Here is a 16,163-nt window from a genome sequence, read left to right on the forward strand (position 1 = left end):
TTAAGATCTAGTCTCTTAGCAAGTTTGATGATTATAATCCAATACTCTTGTCTAGATCCCAGAAAACTTTTGATCTTATACAGCCCCCTCCTCATTTTTACACGGGGAAACTGAGGACCAGAGGGAGGGAGTGACCCAGCCAGATCTCTGAGACGTGGTTGGTTCCCTGTCCAGCTCACACTGGTTCCTTCCTTTGTTTCAGCACAAATGTCTCTGCCCAGGGTTAGATTTCCAGTTAAAACTTTTTCCAGAATCCTATACTTATACTCCTAAGAACGAACTAAACTGTGATCAATGATTCCTGTATTTTTGCGTATGTGCATATATGTATGCATTTTTGAATATGCCCTTACATACTTTTTCCTACCAGGTATACCTCCACGGGGGCTGGGGTCCCTACCATAGCCCCCACACCTTGCAAAGAGCTATGCCCAGAGGGGTTTTCACACACTAGTGTTAACTAGGCAAAGATTCCAGTTTCCTGACTTAAGCCTCCTACATTTGCTTTCAATAAACCTTAACGAAGAGGCTAGCCCAATTCCCGTCCCGGAAAGAATCAAACTGTGGTGTGGTTACAGACCCAATGTCTACTCTTTCACCATAGCTTCTGGAGAAGCAGACCACACATTTCTGTGATGATCCAGAAATCTGCTTCAAATAATACTGGTAGATTTTTGCGTTTGTCACGCTGCTGCTGTGAGCGACTTCAGATGAATGCAGACTCTCCAGCCACATCCATCCCACTGTGGGACTGAAGCGACAACACGGATATCTAGCATTTATAGAGCGCTTAGTGTGTCAGCCACCACGTATACCTGTAGCCTATCAAAGAGGTAGCATTGTCCCCATTTCACAGGTGTCGCAACTGAGGCTTGGAAAGCTTGAGTAACTTACACAGCTTGTGGGCTGCAGAGCTTAACCTACGGTAGCTCCCTGGGACCTGAGCCCTGTGTGTACTGAGGAGCAATTAACGAGGGTAGGTTTATTTAGCCTAAAGAAGATAAGATCAAAAACGGAAAGGAAGCTAAATACTTTCTAACTATTGGAAGGATTTTTGTATGTGTGTGTGTGGGGGGGAGCATCTATCATTTAGTTTAGAAAAAAGCATTACACCGTCCATCCCATATAAGCATCTGAGTGGGACCCAGTGGGTGGGGGCCAGCACACCAGCATGGCTGTGCGAGGGACCAGAGTCTCAGTGAGGCTGAGCTTCAGGAGAGGCTGCTGAATGATGGGGTGATGGGGTGAGTGAGAGGAAGGGAGCAGGGACGGGAGGACTACAAGACTCCTCTTGTCATGCCACTTTCAACTTGGCATATTATTATTATTGTTATTATCTCAGAGTTCTGCCTCTCTGCCAAATATTTTTGTCTTTTGCAATAGCTACATTAAAAAAATATACATTTTAAGTTTAAGTTATAGGACACTACTTATCTCCCCTCCCTGCCAGCTTTGTCAGGCTCAATTCCTGGGGGCTGATTGGGACTGGCCCCGACAGCAGCACATGTAGTTCCTCTTCCTGCCATGTGGTGGTGCTGTTCTTTTAGTTATCTTGGCCTCGCTAGTCCAATATTTATTTTTGGTGCGTAATTTGTTTATCAGGAGGTTATTTTAATCTAATTTTGGCCATACTTGCTGTTCCACACTATCTGTGCTTCCCAGCGTTAGCAGCTTGCATGTCTTGAAGGAAATTAGCTGAAGATGGTCCCGGAGGCTTTTGCTCAGCTGTTATTTAAGGGAACTGGGAGGAAGGCAGGGTGAGCAGAGCCCTGGGGTTGAAAAAGCTGCTGGAATTTGTTGCATTCCCGGTGAGGTTAGCATCATTGAGAGGGACTTGCTGAGGGCAGGGAGCATCTCTGGCAGCTTATTGAGGGCTGCCTCTGGTAAACAGCAGGAAATCCTGCAGCCACCTTTCCCCAACTCCCTTGAACCCTTGTGATGACCTATATCTTCCTCCCCTTCGCTGCCAAGGCCAAAGACGTGACTTAACGGAGATGCCCGTCTGCCTTCCCATGGTCCACAGACATCCCGCATCCCATCTGATAATGTTTCATGAACTGTTCATTGTGAGCCCTGAAGGAAGAGGGCAGGAAGGTGGGGAGTGGGAAGAAAATTACTGCTGATTAGAGTACCTTGAATGAATAACAATCATAACTATTAATTACAGAGCACTGGCACTTGCCAGGTACTTTATTATTATTACTATTTTTATTGATGTCTAGTCAGTTAACAATGTTGTGTCAATTTCTGGTGAACAGCATAACGTCTCAGTCATACATATACATACATATATTCCTTTTCATACTTTTTTTCATTATAGGTTACTACAAGATGTTGAATATAGTTCCCAGCACTATACAGTAGAAGCTTGTTGTTTACCTATTTTATATATAGTAGTTGGTATCTGCAAATCTTGAACTCCCAGTTTAGCCCTTCCCACTCACTTTCCCCCCTCATAACCATAAGTTTGTTTTCTATGTCTGTGAGTCTGTTTCTGTTTTGTAAGTAAGTTCATTTGTGTCTTCCTTTTTTTTATATATATATTCCACATATAAATGATCTCATATGGTACTTTCCTTTCTCTTTCTGGCTTACTTCACTTAGTATGACAATCTTCAGGTCCATCCATGTTGTTGCAAATGGCATTATTTTATTATTTTTTATGGCCGAGTAGTATTCCATTGTATAAATATACCACATCTTCTTTTTTTAGTGGCTGACTAGTAATCCATGACTTCTCTATCCAGTCATCTGTCGATGGACATTTAGGTTGTTTCCATGTCTTTTGCTGGGTACTTTTTATTCCTATTTTACATCCGAGGAAGTTGTAGTCAGGGAAGGTTAATGATTTTTTCCCAAGGTCCCACAAATGGTGAGTGGAAAGCTAAAATTTGAACTCAGTTGTAACGGTCTCCAAAGCAGGAAATCTTCACATTTCAAAGATGATTCCCACCTTCCACGCGGAGTTCGTGAAACCTGGACTCTCTGGATGGGCGTGTGACCTTAAGTTAGTTCTTTGATATTGTGCTTGATTTCAGCTCGGTTTTCCCCAAATGGGCAGTCTATACAAGGTGAGTAGTTCGAGAATGCTTTAGAAGAAGGAATTTTTTTTTTTAAAAGAAATCTGCTGAGGAGATGACAACACCTGAAATGGATAGAACTGGAACAGAAGTGGGAGAGCCCAGTGGATCCCAGCCTGGTCTTCCTCTTGTCAACTCTCCTCTCCCTGACTCTTGACTGACACTGAGGAATGTCCACAGACGTTCCTTGGGTCTCAGAGCAATCAAGTTTGAAGCCCTCTGAAGCATTCTCAGGGGACACTTTCAGAGCTCAGTGAGTTGTCAGAGACTACAGTTTAGAGATGGGGCAGGTGCATCGTTTAGGTTGGGGAAGTGTGCTCATTTTTACTATGTGATGGTCTCCCAAGGAAGAGTTTGTGACGTTTGACTCAGAAAGAAACCAAAATGTTGTATTCATCCTTGATCCCTAGTCAAGCAACTTTTGAGTGTCTTGGGACTAAGAGGTCTCATTAAACAATTAAGCTGAACCTAATTAAATGAGGAGGGTCAGCTGCTGGTGTAAACGACCGTGGTTGTTAGTATGGGCAGAATGGTGAGTCCCCTTCCCGAGATGGCCAGGTTGTCCCCGGGCACCCACATGGGGTCTAACAGACCTGTCAGCAGTGGTGGTGTATCTTCCCTGCTTGACATAAAACTGTCGTCTGCATATAATATTGTTGTAACAAGACTGCAGACAATCCTGGCTCTCACACCCAGGCAGGACTCTGTGTTTCTAATCCTGTTCTCTGGCATCATTCTAAGACTTGGTAGAACTGTCTCCAGGGCTTTCCCTCTGGCCTGATTCTCTGCCTGTAGGTTTGGGCTGCCATGTTGCTTTGACAACAGTGCAGTTTGTTCAAGGAGGCTCAGGGTCACATAGGAAGGTAGTGTGTGTTTGCTTTAAGTTCAAACCTCTTAGTCTCTGGAAGGATGAGATATGGGAGAGAATAGTGTTTGCACAGGGGTCACAAATGCTGGCTCTTGTGGATTCAAATCGTGGCCACACTGGGCGTGTTCCTTAAAGATGCCGTGCTATAGTTTCCCCATGGGTAAAGCAAAGATGACACCGTCCGAGGATCATTAGTAACATTTAAGCAAAGTGATGTCCCTGTAGTGGGCGCATGGTGCCAGGTCTTAGTAAATCTCCATAAAGATCAACTCTCATTTTACTAGCATCACTTCTTGGAAAATACGGGGAGTTTCAGGACTTGGCCATATAAGGGCATAAAGCCTAATGCAGTGTAATTCCATCTTCCAATATCTCCCTGAACATTGAATGATACATCATTGTTTTCAGTGTCTGCCTTCCCTCGAAGTTTTTTTCAGTAGAGGGAGAAAGTAAACAGACGAATGCAGTGGATTCAGCCCACTGAGTTGGTCCACACGCACTTACATAGTTTTTTTCATTCTGGGGAATCAGAGGTTAACATCCAGCATTGCTGAGCTTTAAAATGTTCTGGATTTTAGAATTCCTATCACCCTGGCATAATGAATGACTGGCTATGGATTGACAGAGACAAAGTATCACCAAGATTTAAAGAGAGAGACAAAAAGATAAACATTCCGGGGCTCTGAAGGGGGGCAAGAGTTTCCTCTCACATTCAGGATTGACTGTTCAATTATTTGTTTATGTCAAGATGTAAGTCAGGTGCTTCCTACAGACTTCTGCTAATAGCAGCTTACAAAGCACCTTTTCATGTATCATCTCATTTAATCTTCACTGTAGTCCTGCGAGACAGGTAAATATTTAACTCATCTAGAGCAGTGGTCCTCAACATGAGCGATTTTGTCCCCAGGGAACATTTAGCGGGGTCTGGAGGCAGTTTTGGTTGCTACATCTGCAGGGAGTGGGGGTGCTCCTGGCTCATGTGGGTGGAGGCCAGGGTGCTGCAAAACATCCTACACTGCACAGGGCAGCTCCCTCCCACCCCCACCCCAAGAAAGAATACCCAGCCCCAAATGTCAATAGTACGAGGCTGGGAGACTGTTCCGCATAGAAATCACTGAGGTTCAGAGAGCTTGGCTGACTGGCCCAAGATTGTGTGATGCGTACTGGGCACCTTGGGACTCAAATCCATCCCTTCATTTCACTACCAGAGGGTTTCAAATCTTTTATTTTTATTTGTAAGAAATAAAACGGTTTGTTTTTTAAAGGAAATCCTCTGCAGAGCCACTGCATGTAAACAGGTGACGGTGGGGCTGCTCTGGTGGCAATGGGGCTGAGAGACCCCGCTCAGCCTCGTCCTTAGCCTGCCCTGCTAGTCCCAGGGGCACATGGACCACGTGGTGACTACTACCCCCCATACAAGGAGACCCAGAGAATCACAGACCTTCTGGATTTCCCTGGAGCCATCACCTTTTTTTTTTTTTTTTTTTTTGAGTAGAGGATGACAGCATTGAGTTGTGCGTGTTAGTGAGATGTGCTGGGCAGTGGAGGGGAGCTGGAGGCAGAGGGGCCAATAGGAGGCTGCTCGTGGCACATTTCAGGGGTTGGGAGAGAGGACTGGGTCGTGGGTGATAGGAGTCGAGTTAAGATGAGAAAGTGCAAGGCTCACCCCTGCTCCTGGGGTTTTATAGTGATGATGTCGGGTCAAAGGGCAGCCAGCCAGGAGCACAGAGGTGTGCCCTCTTTGCCTTCCTCTGCGCACACTCAGGTCCTGGAGGCACAATGCTGCGGGAACCAGTTTGGCACCGCGGTGCAGATTCGTTTTCCCGCAGCCTGCATTGTTTGTACTCCAGCCGGAAGCAGTCAAGGCCACCGACAGACACGTGTCTCACACATCCACTGACAGAGGGAGGCAGGGGAGGAAATGCTGTGTTTCCCTCCCTCCTGGCGTAAATCCTGGCTTCCTTCTTCACGCATCACCTTCTGATGAGCTGACAGTGGAAATGGCAAAGCAAGACCAGAAGGAAGGTTGTCTATGACCCAGAAAGGACAGTGGCATGTTCTGGGGCCCAGCAAGTGCTTCTCTCCCTACCAAGAATCTAGACGCAAAAGAAAACTCTGGATGGAGAACTCCTGAGGAGATGGGTGCGGGGGCGGGGGGCACTGAGAGTACCTTTAGAAAGACGATCATTCCTGAGGGCTTTCTCACAGAGAGGTCAAAAACAAGCAACAAAAAGGAGAGTGAGAACATCTGAGACTGACATATCTACCCACCCCCGCCCCGCGTGCGATTTGGCACAATCTGCTGTGATAGATGTCAGAGTGGTGGGGGTCCCTGCCTCCTTTTCAGTCATCTGCTGCTCTCGCCTCACTTTCTGCACCTGGCTTGAGTGTGCGGACTTTTTGTTATTTGCACTCACCGAATTTGGGCTTTTCCATTTGTTGTGTTCTTAAGATTTCTAGAATTTTCTGTCCCCCATATCTCTCATGCCTTGATTCCTCCCTGTATTCAGTTCTCAGCACTAATGCCCTCTTCTCAGAGTCTTCCCTGACCACCCCCTAAAGTACACGCCCCACCTAATCACTCTAGCATCATTATTTTATTTTCACTGTAACACTTGTCATTATCGGAAGTTACCTAGTGTGTGTGTGTGTGTGTGTGTGTGTGTGTGTGTGTGTGTGTGTGTGTGCACGCATGCCTATTTGCATCCAGGAGTCCCTCCAACTCCCCCTTGGGAATGCAAGCCCCTAAAAGCAGAGACTTTGTCCACCTCATTTCCTGCTGTGATCCCCTGGTGCCTACAATAGTGCCTGGCACATACTGGCACATAGTAATTGAATGTGTTTGTTGAATGAATAAATGGTGGTGCTTTGGGTTTGTGGTGTATGAGTGCATTTTTAGTGGATCATTTACTATGTGCCCAGCCACCACAAGATCTGGCTTTCAGGACAGCTGTCTCTGGTTATTCGCGTATGCTGAGCAAACCTCTGGGGTGATCACCTCTTGCTGGGAACCAGCTCATTTTGGAGAATTTTTCTAACCAAATATTGAAAAATTAATCTTATTTCTTCACATCTAAGATGTCACTGACTGTCAGATGCACCACTTTTTATATGCCACTGAGAGTGAAAAAATGCTGCCAGTTATAACTGAAACACCATCATTGGTAAGAAGCACCTTAATTTTGGAAATGCTAAAATGTGAAAAAAAAAACCCTGTGCCTTAGAATGGATCAAGTACAAGATGAGATTGATTCATCACATGGGATGCCGCGTACTGAAGTGGGGGATCCTGGAGTCTGGCGCAGGGCCCTGTTAGTGGCCCCTTCTCTTGTAGCATTGCCGTCTAACACCCTTCCTTAGACATCGAACACTCCAAGGACCAGAGGAGGAGCTGGGTGTGTGGAGGATGAGGCAGGGGTGGCTTCTGAGGCTTTCCGGAGAGTGGAGAAATGTCTGTGGCTTGGGAATGTGTTTGTGGGAAGGTGTTGGAAGGAGCTGGTGATTTTTTTTAAAAAAGCAATAAGCAGTAGGCCAGTCTAGATGTAAAACAATGCTATGAAGGATCGATGGTCCCTCACCCTTCTCAGCCGCTCCTCCTGGAGCTTGGGAAGAGCATCTTTAATTTTAAAGAGGCAGTCAAAGGGAAAACAAGATTCGCTTAAAACCCAAATTGACTTTATAGCCACGTTTACTGAAATGTATCTATTTTACAAAGAGAAAAATACCTGCAAGTGAATTCAATATCATTATTCTTATTTGAGCTAATGATAATGGAGTATAATTTCCATTACTGCTGACATTAAGATTAGTTATGTTTCAGTACATACTCTCCTTTGAGAGGAGCCTCTACTGCAGATGCCAGGGGAGGAAACGGCTGAGACCTGGCTCCTTCTCCCTGCACTCCCAGGGTGAGCCTGACCTCCCGGCTGGCCTTGGGGAGTCACTGCCGGGTGTCAGGAAGGCTCCCAGACATCTCCTTCAGTGACTCGGAGAACCACTGGCTGTTTATTTGGATCTCTAAACCTTCTTGAGTTTCCTATTAAAAAAATCACCTGTCACCACAATTTAGGGACCTGGAGGGAGCAGAGAAGATGGAAGAGGGAGTTGGGAGGAGGGGCTGAGCCAAGTTAGATTTGGCTGAAAGCCACTCCCCTCAAGCACCTCGGGTGTTCCGCTGGCTAGTTTTCTGCCCTTTAGCCTTTCAGAAACCTCCAGAAGCTGGTTCTCCTGGTAACCGTTAAAGGTCTTTATCTGGATGCAAAACAGCGTAATCTAGACAAAGCAGCCTGAAGAGCTTTGGGGATAACAATATGGGATGTCAGCTTTGGAGGCAGATGGGGGATTCCATCTGAATTCTTGATATGCCATTTATAAGCTCTCGGGACTTAAATAAGTTGTTTAACTTCTCTCAGCCTCTGTGTCTTCATTTGTAAGAGGAGGCAAATAATGCGTATCTCCAAGCATTTCCATGAGATAAATGAGACGATCATGCCAAACGATTAGCCCCGTGCTGAGCGCATAGGAAACGTTCAGTAAATAAATACTCCATAATTGTAACTGGTGTTACAGTGGCAAAGAATGGCAGCTTGTTGTTCATGCAATATGATTTAGAAGTCTTGGTAAAAGCCTACTTTGTCCAGAAACATCTTCTAAATTGACTCCCTGAACAGACCATGGAAAGAATCTGTTGAAAAGGCAAGATGGTTGTTTGCTGTAGGTAAGGTCACCATTGCCTTGGGTTGTAGTAATGTCTCCAAAGAGGGAATTCTAGGGTGGCAGATGAGAGTGTGAATGCTGGGGCTCCACGTGGGTCTTTCAGTGTGAGGTCCTGATTGAGATCAGGCAATGTCTGTGATGTTATTGCTCAGCACTGGGGGACCCAGTGAGGAGAGGGTTTGGAAGCAAACCTTGGGGAGTCAACCGGAGTTTAATAAGCCCAGCTGAGTGGTCTTCTGTTCTGAGAAGGGGGCCACTGTCCTGAAAAGGGCTAGCTGAACTGTCAGTAAGTTCATATGGGCGAATGTTCGTCAAGTTCCTGAAACAAAAAAGGGAAATAAAGACATTTCATAAAGCTGTTTAATCTCCCCGGGCCAGGATTTCTTGGAATAGTGATGTCATAATATGCTGTGTGGCTGGGGAAGATTTCTGTTCTCTAGAAGAACGGGGTATTAGAATCCTTGTATTTATTTTTATCATATATGCTTATCGAAAGCAAAGGTGGGCCCTTATGCACTTAGCCATTGTCAGTCAAGAGAATCTTGGAGCAGTAAGCAGTCTTCTTAAGACAGCTTTAGTGTAATGGGACCCAGTTGAAGTAAATTTTGCCAGAGAGCGAAACTATAAAGGTCTACATATGGGCGTCATCTATAAGGGCGCCTGGGACAACACAGGGCATGATCATCAGTATGTATGTTTTGGGGTATCTAAGGACAGGTAGGCAACCACATAAAATGGGTGGGCATTTGGGGGTGAGACGTCAGTTACATTACATGGGGATTGAAGGGCTCTGGTTGTAAATTTTACTAATTTTGAAACTTTTCCTTGAGCTGTTCTCACTGATGAAATGTACGTGAAATTTGAGTGTCATCCTCATGGGAAGGGGATTGCCGTTTCTTGAGTACATATTTGGTGCCAGGTGCTGGGCTGTGTTGTTGTGAAGGAAAAGCCGGGCTGGTCTAACAAGATAACTCACAAATCTAACTATCGGAATACTGATCTGAGTTCTGGTGGACTAACTTGTAAATCTAAGTTAGTGTTGGTTTGCTGTTCATGTTTTTTGCTAGCCAGCTGGGTTTTCGAAGATTCATATCTGGCTTTGGAATGTTGGTTTTCTGCCTCCCTGCCTCCACTTTTGTGATGATCATGCTGCTAAAGCTGTTCCATGCCTTTTGGCCGAATACCCCAAGCTTGTACTTTACCCTATAAAACCACACGCACACGTCTTGGAGGTGCTCAGAGCTTCGGAGCAGAAGCCCCTCTGAGCCTGCCGGCGTAATACATCTGAATACTCCAACCCTCCGAGTGGTGCTTGTTTCTTGACTGGCCTGTCGTTTCCGTAACATTGTCGTGGACTTGTAAGGCTGATGATGTAATTATCTTATTAAAAGCTGGCTTTCATATCTGCACATGATGGAAATAACAGTCCAGCATGGCTAAGTAACGTAACCGAGGTAACACAGCTGATAAATGGTAGAGCTAAAGTGCAAGTGAGCAGCCACGCGACCCTGGAGCCCCTGTTCTTGCCTGAGGCCGTCCAGAGGAGCGTGTTCAGGTCCTGAGCATTTGGCGCCTTATTGTCCAGAATGACAGAGGGGGAGCTGGGGTAATACATAGATGACGCGTATCATGACCACTGCAACAGGCAACTGGTATCGAGCGCTTATCATGAACCAGGCATTGAGCTATCTACTTTATATGCATTCTCTCTAATATTCTCAACGGTTACAGGAGGAAGTGATTCGTATTAGTTTGGGGTTTTTTTTCTCATATGAAGGCTTAGTGATAAGAACTGTGAAGTAACATGCTCAAGGTCACACAGCTAGAAAGCAGTGGAAGCTCATGGCCATGTGCAGGGACTCCAGGAAGACCGCTGAAGGGTCTGCCCAGCAAGGCAGTGCAGGGTGCCTCATTTGGAGGTCTGCACTAATTTGGGTGCCTCGTTCCCAGGGCTGTGGTTGTTAAAGCATCCTGCTCATGACTCTGCTGTCCGTTCCCACGTTTCCTCTGCTTTAAAGTCCTCAGTTTACCCTAAAAGAGGTGATGAGCTCCTCAGATGTGGGAAGCAAAGAGCAGCAATGGAAATGTTCTCTGGTTTCGACAAATAACAGTAGCAGAGAGCATTGGGATGCTCTGGGATACAATAATCTGGGTCACCAAACATTTCTCCACCAGCCTGGTGCGGGGCTGAAAATTCCCCATGAGAAATCCAATCTCAGATTCTGGAAGATGTCTAGGCTTTCCTGTTAAAGGACCCACATCTTTATAGAGATGAGCATGATCTCAAATGCCTTCAGGGGTGGAGCAGGTAATTCACTTTTGAAAGGGATGGGGTAAGACAAAAAAAAAAAGTGAGCTGGTTGCTATGGCAACCTGGGGACAGCTTATCCTGCCCACAAGCATTTGCAGCCTGTGGACTTCCTGTCAAGGGGGAACCTATCTTTTTCCTCCTCATGGTCAAAGTTCATTGTAGACTATGTGGGGAAAAAAACTACAGAGAAGTCAAAATCGAGTTAAAAAAGTCCAAAGTGAATAGAACCATAAATATTTTCCTCCCTCATAAGTACTATTGATATCTTGGCATATGTCCTTCCTTTTTTTGTCCTTTTCCCCCCGAGTGTGAAAATCTGCTGCATTAGTGGGGGCTGCACTAAAGAAAATCATTTTAACCTCCGTGAAGAAAGACCTGGGGTAAAAAGGGTATTGCTGGATCACATTTTAGAGAATTAGCTACACATATGTCTTCAGGAGGATGTAATTTAGAATACTGTAGGACATAAGAGGGTTAATTCGAGGTGAGGGCAAGGGTGTGTTTGTGGATTTGTCACAGGTAAACTGGTCAGATAAGACTTTCAGCAGGAGGCCACCAGGGAGGGGCTTGTGGAGACAGAGGGGTGGTGGTGGTGGTGGTGGGGCACTGAGAGCACTTTCAGATGGGGTAGAGGTTGGTTGGGGGTGAGGCATTAAATGAAAGGCTTTCTGGACTCCTCTCTGTCCATTCTACTCATCTTCCAACCAGTTTAAGATAAATCAATCTACTTAGGAAATTAAAAATAAAAAATTAAGGAACAGGAACTTTTTTCCAAAGAAAATCTTAGGAGGAAGCCGTTTATATAAACAGACTAGGGTGCTGCTGCTCGGTTTTGTTTGTTTTTTTTTTGGGCAGGGGAGGTAATTAGGTTTATGTGTTTATTTTTAATGGAGGTACCGGGGATTAAACCCAGGACTTTGTGCATGCTAGGCAAGCACGCTCCTACTGAGCTATACCTTTCCTGTTGCTGGTCTATGTGGAAGAGGGCTGGGGACCGGGAGCCCTCTCCCACCCCCAAACCCTGAGCTCACCCAAAACAGTGTTGGAAACAAACCCCATGTTTTGTCCTCTCTATTGGGCCTCCCTGGAGAAGCAGGGTCATCCTCTCAAATCTTCTCTGACTCCTGCAAGTTGCTGACCCCAGGGACCCTCATCTCCTCTCTACATTTGCTCACCTTGATGGATATCCTCTTATCAGATTTTAGATGCTTATTGACTTTTGCAAAACTCCCAAGCCATTCTCAGAGAAAGACTGACTGATTTAGGATGCAGGCAGGGAGGAGGGTAGCTGTTTTAGACATTAGTAAACATGATAGCTTGTTGAAGATTAACAGGAAATCATGAATAAAATCAGTTTGATTTGATAAGGGATTTTTCTCTCAGACATTTAAGATTTTTTTTCCCTTTTATCCCCCTTCCCCTCCCAAAAAGTCAGGGATGAAGGTCATGGGGATAACACATTATTAGTCTCATACCCTTAAAATAGATAAAAGACAAAAGTCCTTAACCTCCCACTGCCCCTGGGGCCTCTGAGCACTTTTTTTTTTTTTTTTTTGCCATTTTTTCCTCTTTTCAGCAGGCAATACTTTTCTTTAATACCTCCTACTTGATCCTCAATTTTCTTTTAAACATCAGATATTAGATAGGCTGGAACCTCATTCAGGCAGAAAAGAACTCCAGTGCTTTGTGGCTGGGACCAGATGAGGAGAGAAATATTTTTGGTACAAAAGAATAATGCATTAAAGGAGGTAATGAAGGCGATTTAAACCTTCCACAAACACATCACTGAATGAATAAAGCTCATCACTCTCTGTTCAGGATCATGGCTGAATGAAATGTTGTAAAAAGTAAAAAAAACCCCAAAAAACCAAAAAACCAAAAAACAAAAAAGTAACTGCACAAAGAGGTCAAAAATCTCAGTGGGGCTTAGTCAAGCCTGACCATTTAGAATTTGACAAACAAGTAGAAAAAAAAAGAATTCCATTAATATTATGAGAAAACCCTTGGGGAATAAAGCACTAAATTTTTTTTTTTTTTTTTAAACTCATGTGCACTGGAATGATTTTAGGGGAAAATCTGACTTGGGCTGAAATTGTGTTTATCCAGTTGTAGCTCAGGGGGGGTCTCTCTCATACAGTCAGCCAGAAGCATAGATTGTCTGATAAACCAGAGTGAACAGTTTGGATAATAGGGAAATGCAGTTGTGAGAGGGCAGAGGGCATTTGTGTCTGAGAGCCAGCAGGTTAGAGTTCTGCAGGTGCCCCTAGACCTCAGGAGCGGAGAGGACCAGCCATCCTCTGGGTGGATCTGACCTGGTACACACCTGTCCGCCAGCCCTGCAGCCGGAGGGGTTTGACATGAAACGTGGCATGTGTTGACTGTTGAGAGAGGTCTCTTGGATTATTCTTCCCCCTTTGCTTTTTCAAAGAGTACTTAAATTATATCTTGGGAAAAAGAAAGAAATCATCCACCCATCCCATCAGATGGGTTTCACAGGCGGCCTCATCAGGGTCATTCATCTAACAGAGAGAAGGTACGGTGTTGAAGAGGTGACGGGAACTCTGAGAGCACACTGTTACCGCGCCCTGTCAGATTTGAGGAAGCCCCACCTGCACATCCCTGCGGGGTGGACTTCCAACCTCTGTCTAGATAACGTCAGTGCCGGGTTGCTCACTACCGCGTAGATTCCAGCTCTGGTTGGGTAGTCTTGACTCTGAGGAGTTCCTTTCCTGGATGGAGCCAAGCCCTTGGTGATGCACAAACTGGCTTTCATTCTCTTGAGGGAAAATACTCAACACATCAGTTACATAGGACAGCCTTCCAGATGCTGTGTCTCACTCAGGGTCCTCTCCTTCCCACCCTAAGCCTTATAGTTTCTTAACTCAAATGACAATATCTCAAGTCCACTGAGGTTTAGGAAAGGAGGATGGAAATCTAGTGGACATCCCTCTCTGTCTCCTTCTTTCTCTCTCTACACACTATTATCCTTTTTTTGCTGAACTATTTGAGAATAAGTTACAGACATTCACATAGTCCAACTGTGAATTTGCTGAAATCAAGGCTATTCACCTCCATAAATACAGTTTATCAAAATCTAACAATAAACATTGATACAATACTGTTGGTTCATCTACAGACCTTATTCAGATTTTACCAATTGCCTCACTAATGCCTTTTGTAGCAAAGGAAAAAAATGTTTTCCAGCCCAGGATCTAAATTATAATTATATATTGTACTTAAGTGCCATGTCTTTTTAGTCTCTGTTAGCTCAATTCCTCAGGTTTTTTTTTTTTTTTTTTTTTCCTTTCACAACCTTGACAGTTTTGGGAAGTATAGATCAGATATTCTGCAGCATGTCCCTCATTTTGGGTTTGCTGATTTTCCTTATGGCTACGTTCAAGTTACGCATTTGGGGCAGGAATACTATAGAAGTGATGCTGAAGTGATGTGAAGTGATACTGAAGTGATGCTACATCTTATTGACTTTCATCACTTGATTAAGGTGACATCCACCAGTTTTCTCCACTGGGAAGTTATTATTCCCTTTATAATTAATTAGTATCTCGTGTGAGGGACACTGGGACATTGTCAGGTGGGCGTGGCCAGGAGAGCCTGTAATTGACATTGCCCCTTCCTGTTGGTTTCAGAGTCCAACAGCCGCAGGGCCGTGAACAGAGGCTACGTCACCAGCTTGCTCAGGCTGCATCAGGACTGGCACAGCCACGACACTGCCAATTCCTACGTGATGATCCGCCGGGGGCTTCTGCTCTGCCTCAGGCATATTGCCAACCTCCGGTCTGGCAGGGAGGCCTTCCTGGCAGCTCAGGGCATGGAGATCCTCTTCAGCTCCACACAGGTAATCAGCATGGGGCTTCCCTGTGCAGTTGGATGACATCTAGATGAGTCCTGAAGGCCATCATTCAGGACTCACCCTCAACAGAGCGGGGGAACCTCAGCTGCCTTCTGTGGGAAGCTGTTCTGGATTCAAGTCCTCATTCATTCACTCACTCGTGTGTTGATCGGTTCATTTATCCCATACACGTTTCCTGTTGGGTACACACTGGGTGGTGCGGTGCTTAAGAGTGTTGACTTTAAAGCCAGAGAACCTGGGTTCAGATCCCAGCCCTGGCAACTATAGCTGTGAGCCTTTGGGGAAGTCACTCAGCTTCTCTGGGCCTCGTGTTTCTTCTTCAAAAAAAATGGATATGACAAGAATCTAGGTTTTTGCTTGGCCTGAACAAGTTGACATGGAAATGTCTTGTGCTTAGCAGGGTACATACCATAACTTAACTGCTTCATGAGTGTGAGGGGTTATTGGAATAATAATTAGTTATTGGGACCTAGTGGTGGCAAATGTGACAGATAAGACCCCTGATCTTTGGGGGCAAACATTCCAGCAGGGAGTCAGACACTCAGGAAGCAAAGAATTCAACGAAGAAGATAATTTCGTATGCCTCTGTGAAATCAGCAGAGTAAGGGCCTAGGTCTGCAGTGACTCCCATAGGTGCAGAAACGTGTTTTTTTTTTTTTTTTTAAAGTGAAAGCAAGTTTATTTAGAGAGAGACACACTCCATAGACAGAGTTCAGTCTGCCTCACTCAGAAGGGAAAACGGCTTAGGAGATACACGCTCCATGGGCAGAATGTGGGCCATCTCGGAAAGGTAACAGGGAGAGAGACCAAGGAGTGTGGAGGTTATTTAGTTTAAAGTAAAAGTAGATGCACACTCCACAGACAGAGTGCGGGCTGTCCCAGAAGGCAAGAGAGAGAGTGACCAGAAAGAAGGTGTTCCTTAGAGAAAGCTCAAGTCTTCTCTGAGCAGGTGACACCTAAGCTGAGACTTGCCTTGTTGAAGGAGGTGGTCATGCCAAGTTTGCAAGGAAGGGCACCTGGGCAAAGGGACTTGCACCTGCTAGGGCTGTCCCTCATCTGCAGGGAGTGCGTGGCTAGGGTTTCCTGGATTTCAACCTAAGTCACAAGTTCCTTAATTTCACTTGATTAGGGCTAAGTTAAATACCATTGCGCGAGGCTACCTCTGTCCTCTCCACGAATGACGTGAGCATCTCACCAGTCCCGTCATCTGCTCCGCCGCCTTCTCCTGGGGCCAAGGCAGCCGAGTTCCACACACAGCCTGCTCCTTGCTGTCCTCACATCGGTCTGTCTCTGCACTCCCTTCACTGGTCTTGGTGC

The 16,163-nt window shown here is 45.4% G+C and overlaps 1 protein-coding gene across 3 annotated transcripts in view; it reads left to right on the plus strand.

The window, feature by feature from the left end:
• AGBL1 (AGBL carboxypeptidase 1) overlaps positions 1–16,163 on the plus strand; it is a 618,212-nt gene that overhangs the window by 98,037 nt on the left and 504,012 nt on the right. For all 3 annotated transcript variants that reach the window (XM_045522553.2, XM_074353945.1, XM_045522552.2), the window contains exon 7: positions 14,623–14,831. In XM_045522553.2, coding sequence (XP_045378509.2) covers positions 14,623–14,831 — 209 coding nt within the window. The remainder of the gene's footprint in view (positions 1–14,622; positions 14,832–16,163) is intronic.

The sequence above is a fragment of the Camelus bactrianus genome, chromosome 27, assembly GCF_048773025.1.
Source record: "Camelus bactrianus isolate YW-2024 breed Bactrian camel chromosome 27, ASM4877302v1, whole genome shotgun sequence".
Classification (NCBI taxonomy): Eukaryota; Metazoa; Chordata; class Mammalia; order Artiodactyla; family Camelidae; genus Camelus; species Camelus bactrianus.